Source organism: Eretmochelys imbricata, chromosome 2 (genome assembly GCF_965152235.1).
Source record: "Eretmochelys imbricata isolate rEreImb1 chromosome 2, rEreImb1.hap1, whole genome shotgun sequence".
Lineage (NCBI taxonomy): Eukaryota > Metazoa > Chordata > Testudines > Cheloniidae > Eretmochelys > Eretmochelys imbricata.
In genome coordinates, this window is record NC_135573.1 from 68,758,513 (window position 1) to 68,781,552 (window position 23,040).

The 23,040-nt window shown below is 39.7% G+C and overlaps 1 protein-coding gene across 1 annotated transcript in view; it reads right to left on the reverse strand.

Moving 5' to 3' along the window:
* Positions 1 to 23,040, reverse strand: part of RP1 (RP1 axonemal microtubule associated) — a 291,326-nt gene that overhangs the window by 40,289 nt on the left and 227,997 nt on the right. Inside the window, exons 43-47 of the mRNA XM_077809001.1 lie at positions 21,792 to 21,943; positions 11,809 to 12,061; positions 8,703 to 8,938; positions 6,151 to 6,277; positions 4,156 to 4,304 (exon numbers count right to left, since the gene is read on the reverse strand). Of these exons, the coding sequence (XP_077665127.1) occupies positions 4,156 to 4,304; positions 6,151 to 6,277; positions 8,703 to 8,938; positions 11,809 to 12,061; positions 21,792 to 21,943 (917 nt within the window). The remainder of the gene's footprint in view (positions 1 to 4,155; positions 4,305 to 6,150; positions 6,278 to 8,702; positions 8,939 to 11,808; positions 12,062 to 21,791; positions 21,944 to 23,040) is intronic.

Sequence of the window (23,040 nt, forward strand, 5' to 3'; positions counted from 1 at the left end):
CAGCACAACTAGTGATAGACAATGGACCACAATTCATTGTAGGAGAATTTCAGTTATTGTGAATGAAATATTATTTTGATCATATAGTAGCAGCCCACATTACCCTCAATGAATGGAGAGGATCAGAGACAGTACAGACGGCCAAGAAAATCTTATAGTAGAAAGATCCCTTCCTTGCTCCTCTGAGTTACAGATCAACACCAATAGCAGCTACTGGATATAATCAGCACAACCATTGTTCCAATTTTGGAAAAGACTTGTGATTGAGACCAATAGTTGAGAGTTCAACTGAAACTCCACATCTATAGTTTGCTGCTCAGAAAGAACTATCAACAGAGCAAACTCTGCAGATGGCAGATGCAGAACAAGACAACGATGACTCACTGATTCCAAACCGACTGTGGCTAGTCATTGCAACTAATGGACAGCTAGCTGATCAAGTTGTTATGGATTCAGGTTGTGTAATTAGAAAGCCATTACAGAACCTAACAGACTGATATGTACTGAACTTCAAAGACAGCATTATAGTGTAAATATTGTAAATGGTGGGAATGTAGAACTGAAAGGGGGAGATGTAATGAAATGATAACCTGTATTATACTGTTCAGCCACTAGGTGGCCCTGTGTGTAAAACAACTTATTTAAATGAACCTCAGCCATACTTTGCAGAACACAAAAGGATCTGATTATGAACAGATCATGGTGTGTGTGACATTGCACTCCATATGTTTTACGGAAATATGCTTATGAGTATAAATATGAAATATGCTTTATGCAAAAGGTCTCTTGCAAGGTATCATAACAAAGGTTATAAACTACTGAATATGTCCCTCCTATTTGTATGCATGTATCATTCTTGTATCTAAAGCTAGAAATATGAAGTATAACTCTGAGGTCCTACTGAAATTATGCAAAGTGTGGGCCATTAATGGTGGTTTAGAATCTTGATGGATCCCATTGACTAGGACAATTAGTTGTAAATGGTCTATTTACCTGCAAGCCTTCCTGTGTACATGTGGGCCCACCCAGGAAGAATGGAGACTAGGGGTCTTACAGTGACATATGACCACGTCACATGATATTGGAATCCATCTTAAATCTGGTACTTTTCCATTTAGAAGGAGGGGTGGGGACCCAAAGAGACAAAAGATTCCTGCCTTGTGCCAAAGCTATGAAAGGGGGTGGAGCAGGACAAAGGAGGCTGCCAATCATGAGAAAACCCCTGCTTACCACCTAAGATGTCTGCTGGAAATAACAAGGACTGTACCGGGGAAAGGATTGGGCCCAGACTAGGATGGAGTCTAGTCTGTGAAAGAAGCTTATTGGAACTCTCTGTGGGTGAGATATTACCTGTAATCAGTTTTTTAATATATTAGGCTTAGACTTGCGTATTTTTGCTTTATTTTGCTTGGTGACTTAATTTGTTCTGTCTGTTAGTTCTTGAAACCACTTAATTCCTACTTTTTATACTTAATAAAATCACTTTTGTTTATTAATAAACTCAGACTAGGTGATTAATACCTGGGAGAGCAAACAGCTGTGCATATCTCTCTATCAGTGTTATAGAGGGTGGACAATTTATGAATTTACCCCATATAAGTTTTATATAGAGTAAAACTAATTTATTTGGGGTTTGGATCCCATTGGGAACTGGGTGTCTGGGTGCTGGAGATAGGTAACTTGCTGAGCTGTTTTCAGTTAAGTCTGCAGCTTTGGGGGCATGGACTGGATGCTAGGTCTGTGTTGCAGCAGGCTAGTGTGTCTGGCTGAACAAGACAGGGTTCTGAAAGTCCCAGGCTAACAAGGAAAATAGGATCAGAGGTAATTTCAGCACATCAGGTGACAGTCCCAAGGGGATCTCTGTGACTGAACCTGTCACAGTATGCATAAGCAAGCTCTTTAGCCCATGCATACCTTTTACAGAAGAATGTGACTGGCAGATGGAAGAGGGGATAGGGTTTTATTAAAAGCTCAGGAAGAGCAAAGACATCCTCCAATGTAGTATAAGTTTCTGACCTCCCTGGAGTCTTATCCATTCCTGCTGACAGGGTCAGAGGAGGAAGGCTCTGCGTGGCTGGAGTGCAAGACAGCAATGGTACCATCAGTGGTAGAAACCTCTGATCATGCCGGAACTGATGGATCCCAATTTTTTTACTTGGATGTTACCGGTGGAGATGGTGTTACTGGTATGGGGTCCAATACTGGTAAAGCCCTGACTTTATGGGTGTTAAAGTCATGGCCCCGGGACTAAGTGTTTAGGGGTTGAATGAACAGATTTGCTCAATTCAGGCAGAGTTGTGTTGGATGTCTTTGAAGAAGACTGAGAGGGAAGCCTGCTCTGATGTTTGTGTGAGCATTCTCTGCCTTCCCGAAAAGACCCTGATAGGGATGGTGGTCCTGTGGACATGAATTCCCCTGCAACAGTGTCAGACCTTCTGGCGGGAGGTGCACTCCATGTCAATTCAGGCCTATGTATGGGGGAAGCAGTCCCTTGGCCTGGGTCTGTCTGAGGCTTCATGGCCTTCTCATGAGGTGTTTTCTAAGTCAAAGTTCTCTCACCTTATGGGTATAGCTAGGGAAAGAGCAGCAAATATCACACCCAGCCATGACATGGTGCCTCCCCAAGACAATATAAACAACTCTGGTGGTCATCACTGACTGACAAGGAATAGGGGCAGGATACAGAGTTTGAAATCACAGTCTGTACATGCTCAGCAGAGACTTAGATAAAAGTAGCTAAATTCCCCCAAAGATTCCATCAGACTACACATACACCCCAGGACTTTCCCTGCAACTGGAACTCTGGGCTGCTATGGGCAATGTTGGATCCAGGTCTGGTCCAAGCAACTGAACAGAGAGCTGGGAGACTGTCTCCCCTGTGCTCTCAATGCCCTTCCCCGCTTCCCCCCACCCCCTTGCTGAGCCCAGGTAGCCTGGAGGAGAAAGCTGCCTGATTTGAATGAAGAGGGGACACGAACTGGACCAGTGGGGAATGGGTGAGGGGAATAGGTTGGTACAAGAAACCTGTTGGGGGACAATGGGACTGAAGGCTGGTGGCGGGGACAGGGAACCTGGGACTGGAGTTGGGACAGAGAATGAGGCTGGGATTGGCTGAGAAAGGAGAGTGGAGCTGCAATCAGGGAAGGAAGACTGGGACTGCCGGGAAAGGAAGCTGGCACTGATATCTAAGAGGCTGTAGGGAAGAGGTGAGGGGAGGACAGACTTATCTGATGAGGACCAGGATGCTGGGGGGAACTGAGACTGGCTGGGCGAAGAGATTGGGACATGGAACTGGAGGATGATGACACTGAGATTGGATGAGAAACTCAGGAAGGGAAATTGGGACTGGGAGCACCAGTGGGAATGGGGAATGTAGATGTGGGAGGAGGTGACTGGAGGTTAGAGTTGGGGAGAAAGGCAGATTTGATGAGGAGGCAGAAGTGGGGCTGCAACTGGCTGGACAATGAGAATGGGCACAAGGAATGAAGGTAGCAGACTAGGACTTGTGCAGTGAGTGCGTAGAGTGAGACTAGGACTTACTGGGCAAAGAGACTGGGATGAAAAGTCTGAGGCATGGAGACTGAGACCAGGTAGGTGAGGATAATGGAACTGGGATGAGGAGCAAAGGACGGGAAAGAGACAGGATTGGAAAGGGACAGGTCAGAGGGGATGGGGTAGAAGGGGTCACACTTACAGGGAATGGAAAAAAGCATCTGTGCCCGCTTGGCCAGGAATGGGGCAGAAGGGTCTTGACCCCAAAAGCATGTTTCCTTCCATAGCCTGGAGTGGAACATGTGATTTCTGAGTCTCACCATTCCTCTGCTGTCAGCAAATATTCATGAGATTGACTGGCATGTAATTAAAGTCTGTATCATAATGTATATGCACAAGCAGCCAAATTAAGGTTGCACAGGTAACCTTAATTCTGGTATTTCCTAATTTTTGAGTGCTTGACTTTGCAATCTTAATAATGTTTTTAATGGAGTTCTATTGTGTGTAATATTTACATCTGTGCATGCCTGCACCCACATATTTTAAAAGCCACAAGACATCACAGGCTAGAAACCAGAAGCCCTGTTCAACTCTCAATCAAGTCAATCAGAATTGGATCAGGCCCTAGAAGAGCAATATATCCTTTAGAAATGATAACCACACCTTTCCCTTGGTGAAAAGATCCTCTCCTTTCCTTGTCAATTTTCGTCTTCCCGTGTCTCCCAAGAGCCCTCGCAGAGTGACATACACATCTGCATCTGTTCCTGACTCCAGGGATGCAGCCGTAGTAATGTACAGAACATACTCTTTTACTGTTTGAGGGGGGAGGGAAAGAAAGAAGTATTGAAGCTTGGACATTTAAGAAATACATTTAATTTAATATATTATGATTATACTTTTATTTCTGGAGCATTCCTGGCCAAACTAATCTAAGTGCTGTGCAGAATGGTATCACTTATAAAACTACACTGTAATTAAAATAAAAACCCAATGTAATTAAAATTAACAATCAAAACAATTTTTGAGTTGGAAAAAGAGAATGAGAGTAAAAAGTAATAAACAGATCAATACCGATCACTCTAAAATAGCAAAGACAACATCCCTGGGAAAAACAAGCTTTTGATTTATTTAATTAATTAATTTATTTACAAGCATAACAAACACACAAAACATCCATCCTAAACTCTAGGTGACCTTAATAATTATTCAGAACCACAACTAAACATAAAAGGCTCCATTCTGAGCTTTGCTGAATCCATACTTAGCACAGTTTAGGGAGTGAGAGAGGAGGAAACACTTCCTTTGAACCTTGGCCACTGGTCAAAATGTACCCCTGCATAAACCAGAGCACCCCCAGGGCTGCTTTAAATTGTACCATTTTCAGTAAACCCTTAGGGAATGTGCTGCCAGCCGAGGATCTGGAGGACCATTGTATGTTCCTGTCCCATTCCTCTACTTCTAGCCAGCTCCCCCTCATTCCCCTTCAACTGAAGAATCTTTGGTTGTCTTGGTTAATGTAGCTTTAAGTGCTCTTTTTTGTGTCTCTAGAGCAATGCAAAAGGCATTCGGTAAGGGCTGAGGATCTGGCCCAAAGACAAAACCAGAAGCAACCACTACACTGATAGCAGGAGCCAATAAGACCCCATGTAACACAAAGGGATCAAAATTATGGAAAAAACATCACTTCCTGCGTAACATTACCACTCAAGCAATGTCCCTCTCACCAAAAGGTCCTTTAAAAAGAAGAGCTGTGCTGCATTCCCCGAAAGTCAACACATTTGTGCAACTTTGGAGCAAGAGTTTGGGGGCAAGAATTTCAAAGTCAAGTGGCCCTCATAGAGAATGTCCTGTCAATAGCTTCCTCAATTTTATATCAAGGGTGCTCTGGCATGAATGCCTTCACTGATATTAAGTATGGCTATCGGGCTGATGGAGAAAGGTGATCTCTCAAGCAGGAAGGTCACAGACCATTTAGGTCTGATAGGTTATAACTAATACCTTAAGCTCCACCCAGGAAATACAGGAAGTCAATGCAGCTGAAGGAGTTTTGAGGTAATGTCCTTAAGTCCGGGTACCTACTTAAGATACCATTTTCTGCACTAGCTTCTGTTAATGAATGGGGGTTTAGGCTCAAAGCAAAGCATATTACAAAAATCTAGTCTTGAGGTGAGAGAGGCACAAATCACAGCAGAAAGTTTCTGGGGAAACTTGGCAATTGTATCATAAATGAGGAAGGCTTAAATTCCTAGGAGCACAAGCATATATGCATCTTCTGTGAGGTACTATATAACTTCTCCTTATCTAAAATTGCAGCACCAAGAGTAATTTCCCTTGGAATTTCCTTTGTTGTTTGGGAAGGGAAACAAAGTAATATTGTCAAGATAAAAATTAACTCAAATGAGTGCTACTCACAAGATTTTCAATCTTCTCAGTGCTCAGGTTCTGCACTTCTTTGTATTAGAAAATGGAATTAATCATACTTGGAAAGCAGAATGCACAGCTAAATAAATGGACTGAGTTTCAAAGCAGTGCAGAGGATTTAGTTACCTTAACCCATTAAAATGAATGGAAGATGTACGATGAAATCGCTTGCATTGCTTTGAAAATCTCAACCCTGACCCTTGAGCAAATCTTCAGTGTTTTTGTCAAGTAACAAACCTGTTGAAAAATGAAAACCAGCTCGGAGAACTGGAAGTTCAACTACTGTGCATCCTTCAGCATCTGTAAAGTTCCAAAGAAATGGAAATTCTAGAATTTCTTTACTTTTTCTATGTTGAAGTTTCACCTGCACATAAAAAAGAACATAAGCCAATCTCAGTATCTGTGTTCTGGGGTTCTCATGTAAACTGTGATAGATAATCTGTAACTTAAAGAGCCATGATACTGATTAGAGAAAAAGATGAATACTATTATTCTAAACTGGCCTTTTGAAACTGGCCTTTAACAAGGCGGAAGAAGGAAAGGTAGCCAATTAGAAAGTCATTAAGATCCTGTCAAAACTATAGTTGAAAAAAAAAAACAAACCTATTTAAGGGAGTTCTGGGAAAAAATGAAAATGTAGAAATCTAACACATCAGTACCATCTGAATCACATGATCTTAAGAATATTTGTTAATTAGTGTATTAAATCTCTGTGAATTATTGTATAAATGAAATAAAGGGATGATAGTGAACAAAGAAAATTGTAGACTGAATTTTAGAAACAATCTTAACAATGAGGGTTATGAGATTGTAGAATAGCCACCCATGGTAAGTAACAGAAGTTCCACTGAGTCATTTAAAGCTAGACTGGAAAAAACACTTGAAAATATACAGAGTAATCCTGTTTTGACTAAGAGATGAAAAAAATGGCCTAATCTTTCATTTCTATATTATCTATCTCACTACCTTTGAAAAAAAATGGCCAAATACTTCTCCCACTAAGCTCAATGTCCTTGGTTAGCAAAAATCATAGGTATGTGGCATCATTATGTAGGCCTTCAAAGGGCTCCTATATTTTCCATGATGTGATAGAAACATTGAAAAGATTAAAAAATGAAATGTAGGCTCTGGTATAGAGTTAAACTAAAGAGAATTCTCTCTTTCATACTAATGTCTGTATGTCTGCAAAGTTTCTTGAAAGTCAGACCTCGCTTACTGTGCTTTCCTTCTTCAAGAAGTGGGAAGAATAAAAAACTGTTCTTTTATTTTGGCTAATATGTTCTCCAGAAATGAGGCATCTATTATAGTTATTTCATGTACTGGATATTGTACTAGAGTGATGTGAGATAGTTTATTCAAAAAACAAAAAATTATTTTTCAGTGCTTTTAATTACAACGATGAGGAGACTTTAATTCTCAGTCCTAATGTTAAACAGCAGAATGAAGCTCCTGACATTTCTCTGTATTGTGAGGACAAAACCCCTAGACTGTGAAGTCCACTATTGTATAATTTAAATAAATAGCAATAGGAACACAGGACCTATCGTACTGGATCAGATCAGTGGTCAAACTAGACTAGTATCCTGCCTCTCACAGTAGCCAGTACTAGATGCCTCACATGAAGATCCAAGAATTCCTGCAATGGGTCTATGAGGGCAAAATCCACCCCTAATGGAAGGGAAACCCTTTCTAATCCCAGACAGCTAGCATTCTGCTTATGCCCTTTGTATTTTTAATCCTACCGAATCTGACTATGGATATTCTCATTATCCACATAAATGGTAGTGATCTTCTTCTAACTGAGCTTTGAGTCACTGCCATGACTTAATGAAGTAAAGCATGCTAATGGCTATCACTGTTTGTAATTACCAAGTTTCTATCCTCAATGCACAAATTTCCATTGTGATCCACCATGTTTTACAATCTTCCAAAGGCAGTTATAACTTTATCAACAGACTTACTAGATGAATATTTCATATGGAAAAGAAGATGAAATTAACAACAGGCGGAGCAGATAAATGTCAGGTGCTTCATCCTGCAGCGTAACTTCGCATATTTAGACTGAGAACTAACATTTTCCCACTTAATTTTGTTATGAAAATGAAACACAAATATTAATGGATTAAGGCATAATGAAAACTGAAAGTGGGGGGATTCTTTCTTATACCCGTCCTTTTATTGTGCCTGCTAGAGTTGATAAGGATTTTTTCTGTGCAGTGTAGTGCCATAGCAATTTTGATGTGATGTGAGGTTTTAGCTTCAGCATCTTAGACGTCAGAGGAAAGAGTGTCACTTTTGCTATTCATTTCTTTTTCTAGGATGCCAACTTTAATGGCAGATATTTTTGTCAAAAGGCATTTCCAGTGTCTCACTTCCTTAGTGGTTTTGGATCATAGGTCCATACCATGTAATAGCCAATTTGGAATTATGTAAACCAGTGGCAATAGTTATGAAAAAATAGCACTGGAAAAGCTATAGACTACGGCACCTCTGTTAGCTGCCCTCTAGAAATCCAACATAAGTTTACAGAATTTTTGTTGTTCAAACATATTCTAATAAAAAATGTTTTGAGCACATTGTGAAATCACTGCACCAACATTGTTAGCAGATCTACTTACTTTGTAAATAAGAAATGTTATGTATTTGAACGTAACTGGAAGCTGCTTCTGGAAATAACTGTAGCTTATGAAAAGAAGAGAACTTAAAAATAAAATAAAATAAAATAAAATAAAATAAAATAAAATAAAATAAAATAAAAAGATCTGAGCTTGCTTTTTAGTGGTTTTTACCTCACGACAATGCCAGATCTCTCCATTTCTGGCATCTTCTATTTCCAAGCGAACTTTGCATATAGAGGTGAATTTCTTATCTAGTTCCACTGATGTCTGACAAATCTCAGGCTTTTTAAGGGATCCTTTGGGAAATAAGACTGGAATACTTGTACCTTTTTCACCACAAATAGTTAAAGACATTTTAGGGCTCATGCTTGAAGCATCGCTAGTTGTAACAGTGACATCCCAAGTCCCTAGTGAAACAAATCAGTAAAATATAATTAATTCATTAACTGCACTTAATATCCAATATAGTATAGATGCTTGTAGCACGGTGAGTGAGTGAATGACTAACAATTGACTTTCATTTTCTCATTGAACCAGAATCTAGAAATTTGTTAAACTCATTCATTATCATTCACTGAGTACACACAGAAATCCTAGATTAGAGCTTTGACCTTTCTACCAGAGGATACCAATTATCAATCTTTTTCACTGGATTTCAACTGTTCAAGTACCCACTTAAACTAGACTCTTGAAATTTGGTAGGTATGTTCATTCACCAGAGGCCACTGAGAAACACCCCTGACTCCACATTTGACATTTTTATTTAGGTCACCACAGGACATCAAGTCCTTCTTCCACAAGGTGGTCATATTAGTTACTCTCCAATTTGAAGAAATCATGTTCTTTTGGGTTCAGCAGTTACACTGATCAGATTTTAACAGATGTGTTGTTCATATTGAGACTCCTAAATATGGCCCCTATTCAGGAAATCATCTGTATTCAGGACAGCATATAAGCATGTGCGTAACATAAAGTTAAGCATAAGTACTGTCCTAAATAGTGATGGACTTGAGCATGTACTTTCCTGAATTGAGGCCACAGAAAACACTCAAAGCAGTAGCTGAAACAAGAGATATAAAAGAACTGGAAGATTTCACTGGATATTGAAAAGGAATAGTAATTACTTTTCAAACCAAAGTGGTAGCCTTTCACACTCAAACTCCCACTGAAATCAACATCAGTTTTGGGTGCAGAGGGAATGCAGGATGAGACATCATAGGTTCAAAGTTAACAGTAAAATTTTACTCTAATATGAGACACCACCATTTGGTTTGAATTAACTTGTTTAATTTTTGTAATTAAGCCCCCAAACTGCATCCCTATGGGAGTCCCACTGGCATCAGTGGGACACCACATGCTGGCCAAGTGCATTGATGGATCAGGGCTTAAGGCTGTACGTTTGTCATGGCCATGATTTCTATGAAAATAAACTTGACTTTTGAAGAGCTTTTTGGTCACCTGGGCTGGCCCACTACTGAGTATGATTCAATTACTTTTTTAATTTGGCTCTGTATATGCCCAGTGAGCTAGAGTATGGATTGAACCATTTAAAATCATTTTTATTGTAAAATAAAAGAACTTTGCTGAAAATAATTCAGTCAATGACTTCCTGTTTTTATTCTCAGAATTTCCCTGAAAGCCAGACTAGGCAGCCTTAACACAATAGGATAAATCCTGAGCTGGTGTAATTTATCATGGTTCTATCAACATCAATGGAGCTATGACTATATCTATATATGTACATAGACATAAATGGAGCTAGATTAGTTATACCACCCGAGGATTGGATCCCATGAGTTCAAATGTACAGACTTCAGTGAAAGAGAAAATTAGCTTTAACACATTCTTAAAATCATCCAAAGTAGCTTTTCTATAAATTAAGATGTTGTGATTTGAAGGCTGACACAGCCAACTTTATCAAAGCTACAAATAAATTAAACCAAAGATAGCAATGAAAAGTGAATGAAAGTTAAATGAAAATTTCCTACATCTCCACTGGCACATGGAATGTTGTTTTTAGACCTTATGGTTATTAAAATACTGAATGTTACTCGTCATGGACTTTGGGAACTATTGGTAATTCTCAATCTGGATTTGGGGGGATAATGTTACACTCTGTAACAACATAAGAAGGCAGGTCCTTCTTATGTTAAAAATGGCAACTATATATTGATGAATTCACTGAGGTTTAGGAGGTCAGTGTTTGTAACTGCTGGTCCTACACTCATGTTTCCAAGATATTGAAAAGGAATAGTAATTACTTTTCAAACCAAAGGGGTAGCCTTACACACTCAAAATTCTCACTGAAATCTGCAGCAACATTTCTCTGATGTTCCAGTGTTCCCTTAAATTATGACAGAAATCTGCCTACTGTACCAAAAGCATGCAGCTCAGACTGAAGGATGTACATTTTGCTTCTCTGTGCCTATAACAAACACAGCTAATGTACACAAAATACTCAGAGCATAAAATGGAACATCCATAGGTCACAGCATGTGTATAAAGTAACCTAAGTTCTATTAAAATATTGCAGTTTTTGAATGCAATTTCTAATATTCTGATTGGTTAGGTCTGGGCATGGAGTCTTGTCTGTCATTTGTGGTTCAGATGCCATAAATGGACCCTGATCAATATTTTACTCCCTTCCAAAAGAGATTATGGGAGAGAGCCAGGTATAGTGATAAAGGGTTAAAGGCTTAAAACATTTTCAGTGTCCAAATTCTTTCTGAAGTTTCATCTTCTGTTCATTTCAAATTCTGAATAGAATTCTGGGTTCCACTGACCCCTAAGATAAATACCATTGAGAATTGGTACCACAGACGTACCTTTCAAATGAAAATGCAATGCAAACAAGAGCAAAGCCAATGGCAAACATTCACGCATACGGTAAAAACACTATGTTCTAAAATAAATGTTTCATGTCTCTTCATGTGACAGTGCTGCGAGAGCCTTCTGCTCTGCATTTCCCAACATATGGCACAACCTACTTTCTTTCTGCCTCATCAACTCAACACCGGTTTTCAAATTCAATCTGAAAACATACTCACTGAATAACAAATACTTCTTAATCTCCCTCTTTGTGCTGTTATTTTTTTTCTTTTAGCATTATAACTGTATTTACCAGCTTTGTACAGTGCTGTGGATACAGTTTGTATAAAAGAAGCTATTCAGAATAAAGTGGTACTGTATTAAATCTCAATTGACCCATCCTGGGGAAAAAAAACAAAATACAATCAAATTAGAAGCCCGAATGTGTTTTGATGATTTTGCATCTCACCCTGAATATTTCCTGCCAACCTCTCATTTCTCACTTTTCCAAGAAGTCTCAACTCTCGTTCCATCCGTCCGTCACCAACTCCGCTGTCTAACCATTGCTGGCATGAGAATACATATTGGCAGTCACTGTTGCCTGATTCTTGGATGGTGATTCGGTCCAGGTACCATCCAGCTCCATAACCCATATTCTTGTGTTCAGCTAGCACTTTGATTAACATTCCGAGGTCTACGGCTTTCACACTGAAGCTATTAACCTGATGGGAAAACAAGTCACAGTGAATTGCACATAATTAATAACACCAGTTATTATTAAAATGTATTTACCAAGGTTGTGCCAGGTAAAATGGATTCGTTTCCAAATTAAATCATTCATTTTTGTGTTGGCACAACAGAACGATAGGGAATTAGACTGATATGCATAATAGGCTGATGTTGACATTTGGAGGTCTTATTATAAAGGAAATATTTGGATCCTTGCGTCCGTATATTTTCCCAGTCTCTACCCAGAGAGTCCATCCCCTGGATTGCGAGGAACAGAGAATCTATCACTAGCAACCCTCGCTCTGGTGTGCTCCTCCCTTGGTTGGAGAGAAAGAGGGAAGCATTAATTTACTTGCAAAAGACCCAGGCATGTTGCTGGCCCAGCCCTCCCACTCCAGATCAACCCTCCCCACACCACCCAAATGGAACTCCATGGAGGCTGAGGAAGTGACAGAGGCCAGTACTAGGATGCACCAATTAAACAGAACTTTATCTTAAATGAGGCCTTTTGTTCTTAAAATGTTTCCAAGCCTTGTAGATCCTAAGTCTTCTTAGCTTCTAGAAGGGAGAAGAAGCCACATTATAACACCACCAGACAGAAATAGTGATGTTTTTATGACTGTGCAAATGAAAGACAACACAGACAGCAGAAAGTATAACTAAGGCTGTTCATGCAGGCAAATGAGAAGAGATGTGCTCTTTAGGTGTAGGGACATCTGTTAAAATATTGCTACAGCTACCAGTAAACAAAAACTAAATAGCAGCTGCACAAGTGCATGATGGGATGAATAAATTATGTGAGCAAGAGAATGAATATGTTCTGTGAGAGAACGTGAGTGGGAGGGTGGATATATGGGCTTGTGTGTGGGTGTCATTAAAAAAACAGATGGATAGCAGAAACAGACGCTATAATTTTACTTGTTGCCAACCACTGCACCACCAGGCAGGGTAACACAGGAAGACCAGAAAACATCAAAGGGAGAGATGATTTAAAACAAAATAATAATAGCCCAGCTAATCCATGCTCCTGTGAGTGGGGGATTATTCACTGCAATTTGCTCAGAAAGAGGAAACCTCAGTTGTTATTCCTACCAGGGTTTTTAGGACTTTTGACATTTTTGTCTTGACATATCCTTGATCTTCCCCAAACAGATACCATGGCAAACTATAACCCTTAGTGTAATGCATAAGAAGCCTAAAATAGGAGTTAGCTGAGACGAACATTTAAATAACTTTTATTGGGAGCATTAAATCCTTTTTAAATTTTATTTTTTGCAGTTTCAAGACAATTTTTTTTTGTCAGTGTATATTACCCTTAACTTACAGAAACTAGCCTGTGCTGGTCATATTCATGTTCCTTCACTGCTAACTCTTTTCAGAGGGAGACCTATCATTAGCTTCATTCTTTGGGACAATAATTCATAGTCATTAGACAACAGTGGTCACAATCACCCATTGTTAATCAATGAATTATCATCATAATGCATTAAATTACCCACTTCCTCAGCATTAGCAAGAATATACTTTTGTCTTATGTCATTATCCTTCTTTTTTGTTATTTTATTTTTTAATCTTTGTAAAGACATTCAGATCTGTATTATACACTTCATTGGAAGTGTAATTGATGAAAACCAAAATAATTTTATTTAAATTAGCTTGCCTGATTTAGATTCAGTTTTAGCTAGACAAAATGACAATTTCCCACTCATTTAACCCATTAAACCAGTGAGATCAGTTAGCTAGAAAGAGAACTACTTACATAAATATAAACTAGCCTTACTTTCTGTAGTTTAATTCAATTGGTTTAACTTATTTTACCATGCAGAAATAATAGGAATTTGTTACAAGTAGCTCATTTAATTCCTTTGCATTTTACAGAAGACTGTTCCTCAATCTTCATTTCTAAAGGTGCATCCTTGCTGCGTCTTTCAAACCATTCTTTTTTCCTCCCACCCAGCTTGCCCAGCATTGCCCTTTACTCAGCCAAGTGAGATGAATTCCCTTCTTTCTTTCCATCTAACATTGCTCTAGTTTGCCATCAAAATTTCTGTAACTTCTCCTTCTGCTCCTCTTGATTCCATGTCTTCCAAGGACATATCTGACATAATCCTGTCCTTTCAGAAAACTTCTTGTTCTCTTTATACCTTTCATCTCTTTTTGTTTCACCCTGTCACTAGAACTGAATTTTCTGACAAAACTCTAGCAGGCAGGGTTACCTCCTGTCCAGGTTTTCCCATGATTGACCTTTTATTATTTTTTGGAGGAAGACTTCGGAAATCTGTAAATCTTCCTGAGATATTAGAAGTTCTGTTTTTTCTCTCTCTCCCCCCCCCCCCCCATACACACAAAGGGTCACCATTGGTTTGCTGAGTCTGTGCCTGGGAGTGGGAGGAAGCATGTCCCACCTCAGAGTGGGGTGGTTGGGGTAGGGCACTGCCTGAGGGGAGGCCAGGGATGAGGAGACTCAGATATTCTCCTCAGGCATGGGTCGATGGGGGGAGGTGAGAATAGCAGACTCATCGATGACTCAGTGGGGAAAGTGAGGCCAGGCCTGGGTGTGCTGGGCCCATTGATGGCTCAGTGCTCTCCCCTCTATGTGTTGCCATTTTAAATGGTAGAACATGCAGGATGTGTAGAGAACAATCAGCACTGAGCCCCACCCCCCACCCTACTAGTCCTAACTTCCCCCCCGCCCCCTATGTCCTAGTTTTTTGACCTTCAGAGGTGGCAACCTAACAGGGGTTCTCAATGTATAGGCTCCTGACAATGCAGAAGGGCCTGGAAATCCTGAAACCCTGGCTTGATGGTTTGAGATGGGGCTTTTCAGGCTTCTAGATTCTCTGCACCACAGCTGGGAACTTGGCACTGCTAAGTCCCAACTTGAGCAAGGGCTCTTGGGGCTTCTGGAGTCTCCATTTCACAGTAAGGACTCCCCAGTGCCTGAACACTTCCCAATGCCTGGAGACTCCCCATGGGTAGCTGTCACAAAAATAAAGGGAAGGGTAACCACCTTTCTCGATACAGTGCTACAAAATCCCTCCTGGCCAGAGGCAAAATCCTTTCACCTGTAAAGGGTTAAGAAGCTGAGGTAACCCCACTGGCACCTGACCCAAAATGGCCAATGAGGGGACAAGATTCTTTCAAATCTGGAGGGGGGCGGACAAAGGGTTTGGTCTGTCTACGTGATGCTTTTGTCGGGAACAGATCAGGAATGCAATCCTTACCACTTCTGTAAGGTTAGTAAGTAATCTAGCTAGCAAATGCGTTAGATTTTCTTTTGTTTCATGGCTTGTAAAATAAGCTGTGCTGGAGGGAATGTATATTCCTGTTTTTGTGTCTTTTTGTAACTTAAGGTTTTGCCTAGAGGGATTCTCTATGTTTTGAATCTGATTACCCTGTAAGGTATTTACCATCCTGATTTTACAGAGATGATTCTTTTACCTTTTCTTTAATTCAAATTCTTCTTTTAAGAACCGGATTGATTTTTCATTGTTGTTAAGATCCAAGGGTTTGGGTCTGTGTTCACCTGTACCAGTTGGTGAGGATTCTTATCAAGCCTTCCCCAGGAAAGGGGGTGTAGGGCTTGGGGAGGAAGGGGGATATTTTTTAAACTAAAATGACTGCAGTGGACATGTTATTCCTTGACTTTAGCAAAGCCTTGGACATGGTCTCCCACAGTATTCTTGCCAGCAAGTTAAAGAAGTATGGGCTGGATGAATGGACTATAAGGTGGATAGAAAGCTAGCTAGATTGTCGGGCTCAATGGGTAGTGATCAATGGCTCCATGTCTATCTGGCAGCCGATATCAAGTGGAGTGCCCCAAGGGTCGGTCCTCAGGCCGGTTTTGTTCAATATCTTCATTAATGATCTGGAGGATAGCGTGGATTGCACGCTCAGCAAGTTTGCAGATGACACTAAACTGGGAGGAGAGGTAGATACGCTGGAGGGTAGGGATAGGATACAGAGGGACCTAGACAAATTAGAGGATTGGGCCAAAAGAAATCTGATGAGGTTCAACAAGGACAAGTGCAGAGTCCTGCACTTAGGATGGAAGAATCCCATGCACTGCTATAGACTAGGGACCGAATGGCTAGGCAGCAGTTCTGCAGAAAAGGACCTAGGGGTTACAGTGGACGAGAAGCTGGATATGAGTTGACAGTGTGTCCTTGTTGCCAAGAAGGCCAATGACATTTTGGGATGTATAAGTAGGAGCATTGCCAGCAGATCGAAGGACGTGATCATTCCCCTCTATTCGACATTGGTGAGGCCTCATCTGGAGTACTGTGTCCAGTTTTGGGCCCCACACTACAAGAAGGATGTGCAAAAATTAGAAAACGTCCAGCGGAGGGCAACAAAAATGATTAGGGGACTGGAACACATGACTTATGAGGAGAGGCTGAGGGAACTGGGATTGTTTAGTCTGCGGAAGAGAAGAATGAGGGGGGATTTGATAGCTGCTTTCAAACTACCTGAAAGGGGGTTCCAAAGAGGATGGATCTAGACTGTTCTCAGTGGTAGCAGATGACAGAACAAGGAGTAATGGTCTCAAGTTGCAGTGGGGAAGGTTTAGGTTGGATATTAGGAAAAACTTTTTCACTAGGAGGGTGGTGAAACACTGGAATGCGTTACCTAGGGAGGTGGTGGAATCTCCTTTCTTAGATGTTTTTAAGATCAGGCTTGACAAAGCCCTGGCTGGGATGATTTAGCTGGAGATTGGTCCTGCTTTGAGCAGGGGGTTGGACTAGATGACCTCCTGAGGTCCCTTCCAATGCTGATATTCTATGATTCCGGGGGAAGACATCTCCAAATGGTCTCTTTCCCTGTTCTTTGTTTAAAACGCTTGGTGGTGGCAGCATACTGTTCAAGGACAAGGCAAAGCTTGTACCTTGGAGAAGTTTTTAAGATAAGCTGGTAAGAATAAGCTTTGGGGGTCTTTCATCTAGGTTCCCACATCCGTACCCGAGAGTTCAGAGTGGGGAAGGAACCTTGACAGTAGCCCTGGGGGAGTCCCCCAGAGCTGGAATCCAGAGCAGTCAACTGGTCTGCTTTGTTTAGAAAAAAAATTGAACCCATACTGTTTATTTTTTAAACTAAAATGACTGGAACGTTCTTTCTGCAGGAAATGTCAACACTCCTAGTTTTAATTCCAAACCAAAACCAAAACTTTTTCTAAATGTCAGAATTTCCTGTGGAGTAGAAATTCCGAGATCCAGTCAGGTTTGCCTTTCACTCCAGCCTCATGCCCTATGTTACAGACATTGTTATTAACCTCTTTTCTTGTAGTATCTTCCCCAGGTCTTTAAAAATCTGCCACTGCCCACTCCCTAATAAAACCTTCCCTTGAATTTGAAATTGAAATTCAGAGCTTGAGGAAAACACTTTGTCTGATCTCTTCAATGACATGTAAATAAGAACATAAGAATGGCCATACTGGGTCAGATCAATGGTCCATCTAGCCCAGAATTCTGTCTTCTGACAGTGGCCAGTGCCAGATGCTTCAGAGGGCAAGAACAAAAGAGGGCCATTATCAAGTGATCCATCCCATCATCCAGTCCTAGCTTCTGGCAATCAGAGGTTTAGGGACACACAGAGCATGGGGTTGTGTCCCTGGCTATCTTGGCTAATAGCTATTGATGGACCTATCATCCATGAACTTACCTAATTCTCTTTTGTAGTTGAGGCTCACCTCCAGGCTATGTTGTTGCAAATTCTTATAACCTTTAGGGAGGCAGAAATTCACCCAGGAATTGCTCCAATGCAGGATCTTTCAACCAGTTTTGTACCCTTTATAGTAATTTCATCTAGACCACATTTTCCTAGTTTGCTTATGAGAATGTCATGTGGGACTATGTCAAAAGTCCTACTAAAATTAAGATATATCACATATACTGTTTCCCTTCATTCACTAGTCCAATAAGCCTGTCAAAGAAGAAGTTAGGTTGGTTTGGCATGATTCGTTCTTGACAAATCTAAGCTGGCTATAACATATTTAGTGAAGACTGAACCAAATAGGGACTAAGCATCCCAGCTTTCTTGGTGTTGTTGGTTATTCGCTCTCCTTCCCTGCTAAGTAGAGGATCTACACTTTCCTTCTTCTTTCTCTTGCTCCTCATGTATTTATAGAACCTCTTCTTATTGCCTTTTATGTCCCTTGCTAGCTGCAACACATTTTGTTCCTTAGCTTTTCTGATTTTGTCCCTTCATACTTACTGTTTTGTACTCAACCTTGGCAATTAGTTTTCACTTTCTATGGGATTTCTATTTGATTTTCAAGTTGTTAAAGAGCTCATGGTCCAGCAATATTGGCCTATTAGTATTCTTCTTGCCTTTTCTTAGCATCAGGATAGTTTGCTGTTGTGCCTTTAATATTGTCTTTTTGAGAAACTCCCAGCTCTCCTGAACAACTCTTTCACTTGGATTTTCTTCCCCTGGAATCTTACCTGCCAGTTCTCTGAGTTTGTTAAAGTCTGTTTTTTTAAGTCCATTGTCCTTATTTCTGATGCTCTCATGCCTCCTTTTCCTCAGAATAATGAAATCTAACATTTCATATAATTTCATGATCACTTTCACCCAAACTGCCTTCCGTAAATTCACAACCAATTTCTCCCTGATAGTCAGAAACAAATATAAAATGGCTGGTCTCCCCCATCCCGGGTTACTTCCTTTATAAACAAACAAAAAGTTGTCCCCAGTAAATTCCAAGACCTTTACTGGACACTTTGTGTTTTGCCATATTTCTTTTCAAACAGGTGTCTGGGTAGTTAAAGTCCCCCATTATTCAGTGTTCATGTCACACTCCCTGTCAGTACCCGGCCTGGGCCAGGGAAGCTAATCATAGAATCATAGACTTTTAGGTCAGAAGGGATCATTAACACACACACATTTAACAGTGGGTTACACTTTCATCTCCTCTTTATTGCAGTGCTTTTTCATATGATCTCCCCAGGTCCTTGTCCTCCAAACTCCAGTACGTACAGAATCCTGCTGCTTGCCTTCTGACATGTACAAGCTGCGCTTGAGTAAACACCACCATCTGTTCCAAATCCATCTCATGATCCAATTCAAAACTGTCCAAAAAACCAGACCACCACCAGACGCTTTCTTCAGAATACCTTCTAGATCTTGTTTTCACGACTCCCCTCTCTGCTTCTTTCATTGCTTTAAAACTGGCCTCCTTTCTTTTCTTTCATGTAAGATCATCAACCACTGTTGTTGCAAGAACCTTCTCCACTGCAGGAAAATTCAATATGGAATAGCCTTCCCATCTCATTGATTCTCCATCTCCTTCAAATCTTAGCCAAAAACATATTTTCTCCCTTGCCTCAAGAAGTTTCTCTCACTCACTGACATTTTTATTTTAACATTGTAATTATCATTAAACTCTATAAAGAGCTTTGCAATGCAGTTTGCATGGAAGATACAATTCATAGTGCAGGCCCAGTCCTGGGATTTTGAAGGCGGAGGAGAGGAGTCTGGTTCTAGACAGACAGAAGAAGCGGTAAGGGGGATACAGGGACAGAATCTGTGATGGGGGTTGGAGACAGGATTTAAAAAAGAAAAGAACAGCAATTTTAAACTGGATTATGAAATTGATATGGAGTCAGTGGCACTGATGTCATTGGGTATGGTGTCAGAGGAATAGTAGTGCACAGCAGAGATAGGTTCTCAGCATCTCCCCCAAACAGGGACTGTATTTGAATTGTCTTGTTTAGCACTGATTGAAATTAGCACAATATTTCAATTTAGTATGTGTGTTCTTTAAGAAAATATTTTGCATCTCACATAGCAAATATACTCATATATGATGTGACAGTTGCTACAGTTACAAATACATTTTACTACTAAAAAGCAGATTAAACAGTGAAGTATGTAACCAACAAATATTGTTTGCAAATGAGGGAGGCATTGCTGTCCTGTGGTTGTAATAATCATGTGCAGAACACTTTTCCTGTTAAATTTCCTCATCAATACTCACTTCTCACATGTGAGACATGTCCTTACCTTTATACATGTTCCTTCTCTTCCCTAGCTCTGCCATATCCTCTTTCCTTCTGCTTTTATTTCTCACACATCTTATTCCCTCAGTGTGTCTTCTCATCCATTTCAGCATCCTAAATTCCTCTTTGATAGACTGCTCTGTGTTCATTTTCACTTCCTCTCCTCTCTTTACCAGTTTTACTCAACTCAGAACTCTTTGCTCTTCTCCCTCTCATAAAAGTATTGAAAAGGTCTCCCACTTACAGAGCAATCACTGGACACTTTTGGAAGTGCCTTCCTTACCAAACGTAATGTCTTCCAAAGTGCATCTGCTCCAGAGAGTGGAGATGTCAATAAGGCCCTAATCCTGAAAAGACTTCAGCAGCTGCTTAACTATACACACTGTGAGTAGCCCCACTGCCTATGTTTGTAAATTTGCTCTTCTTCCTCATCAGCAGTATAAACTTGGAGTGACTCTTGATTTTCAGAGCTATGCTGAGAATCTGCATGTCTCTGGCAGCTGGGAAGAAGACAGCAGCTTCAATTTCAGCTAAGGACACCTAGCCCTGAGACTGGAAGGAGAAGAGCCATTGCCAAATTGACTCACCACTGAGATGACCTCCCAGAAGACACTGTACATTTGTCTGAAATTTCTCAACCTACATGAGTTTGTATGCAAATACTTTCACTTCTCAGTTTTTTAGCTGCAAATGTTAAGATCCTTGCAAATATTTGTCAATTTAATCCAGGCCCAGATGTTACCAATTTCTCTAAAACAAACAGTTTATCACAGTGAAGATGGTAATAGTCTACTCCTCAAAAAAATCCTGAAATTTTGCAAATTTACTTCAGAGGAAATTAGCTAATTTCATTGAGAAATCACACCATTTACCCCTCTGCAAAATTGACTTTTGTAGGGAAAAAGAAATAAAATGGGAAAGATGATTGTTGTCAGAAAATGGACATTTGAGGAAAAAAGTTCTCATTTCTGATATAACTTATACTGATGGTCACATTGATTATTTAGTCACAGGTTTCAAACTGGGAAACACTGTCATGGATCTGTATGGGAATTTTTACAACTTTTTTTTCTGCATTCAGTCTTTGTCTTTTGATGGGTGATGTATTTGACCTTCATAAAGAGTTTCATAAAGATTAGGTAATTAACTTTTTCCCTTGGTAACAACCTTTTTTTATATTGTGTTAGTTAAAACATGTTAATATATTTTTCTGACATGATACATTTTCTCAACATATGCAAGACCTTAGTGGCCCTAACTAAACCAACACATAACTAACACATTTCATTTAAGTGGTTTCTAAATATAGGTTAGCACCTAGTGTAGACATGTTAATTGTTAGAGGAGAATTCTAGCCTCCTTCCTATTGTTCATCTTCAGCTGCTATGATATTTTACTGTGAATCCATTATTTTTAAACTACTTTCTATTACTGACATTGTTCTTAAATTGGCATCCGCATTGATCTAAAATATCTGTTCTTAGCAAGTGACTGGAGTTGATTTGCAGCTTCCACTGGCTCAACATAGTATCCTCACTAAGGTTCTTGCTGTGCCTTTAGATTTCTAGAATAGACTATGACAAGTTCCTATATACACCACAGAACTGGTTTATGCCTCAAGCTTGTACTGAATCTTCAGAGAGAAAACAGGGTTTGGAAGATGATAATACCAAAAAAAAAAGACGAAAAAAGAGAGAGAGAAATGCATAAAAATATCCATACTAACCTGACCTCTTTCAAAACTTGTATGTGACCTAGAATGCCTAAGTTTTCTTTTGCAGGAGTCTCCGTTCTCTCCATATATTGTAATAAAGACATCTGCATCAGTTCCTGATGCAGGTAATGTTCCTGTGTGAACACTGACTGAGTAAAGAACTTCTGCCATGAAAAATAAATAAAAGAAAACATTACTAAAAATTCGATGCCAAATAAATAATTAATCTGAAAGAGTACAGGATAAAATGAATATTAATTGATCCCCCTTCATGTACCTACATTTTCCATCCATTTTTAATACATCTTGCTAAATGCTTCTCAATGGCATGTTTCAGTGTTATAAATGGAATGTCAGAGCTCATGTTCATATTCAAAAGAGAAAAAAAATCTCTTAGTTATTGAAAGCCTGATCCAATGCCCACTGAAGTGAGTTGAAAGCCACTCACTAACTTCAATGGGTTTTGGATGAGGCCTGAGTTCTCTTTATAATAAATACAGAGCTTAATTCCAGTTAGAACTTGCTCACTGCAGAAACATTTTATGAAAGAAATATAAAAGATTGACAATGAAAATATCCCACTCTTTGTTCTTGGTCAGCTGCATTCAATTTTAACTTGTCAGGTAGATAACTGTTGCCACTACAACTAATTTGGTCTGGGGAAGTGGCTTAACTATTTACATCGATGTGTATTAATATCATTCACTACAGACAGTAATATCATCTGGCATGATTTTTCCTTAACGGCATGACAAGAACATTTTTTATCCAAGGTTGTGATAACTCTGTGTAGAACTAAATGCTGTAATATACTCCTAACATCTAATTCTACATACAGTCCAGCTTTGAACTGGAAGGGAAAGGAAACAGCTTTTAATGTTTGGATAAAGTTGACTTTTGATTACAATGTTTGGTGAATTAGACTTTTTTTCTGGTAAATACTGTATAAAATACATCTAAAGCAAAGGAAGATCTTATCAGAGTTTTAAAATCACATTCATATTAAATTTTATATGTGTATTCCTGTTCCTACAGCATAGCAATTAGATGACAACACAATACAAATATTGAGGCACATCTCTGGTTTGGCCAGAATTTCAGCCTTTTTTTTTTATTAAATATAAAGCCATTGATCTTTTCTTTGTCTATAAAATTTTCAGTCATCACTTTACCACGTATTTTAAAATACATGAGCCCTAGTTGGTATAAGTTGGCACAGTTCTAATGATTTCAGCGGAATTACACCAGTTTGTCCCTCTAT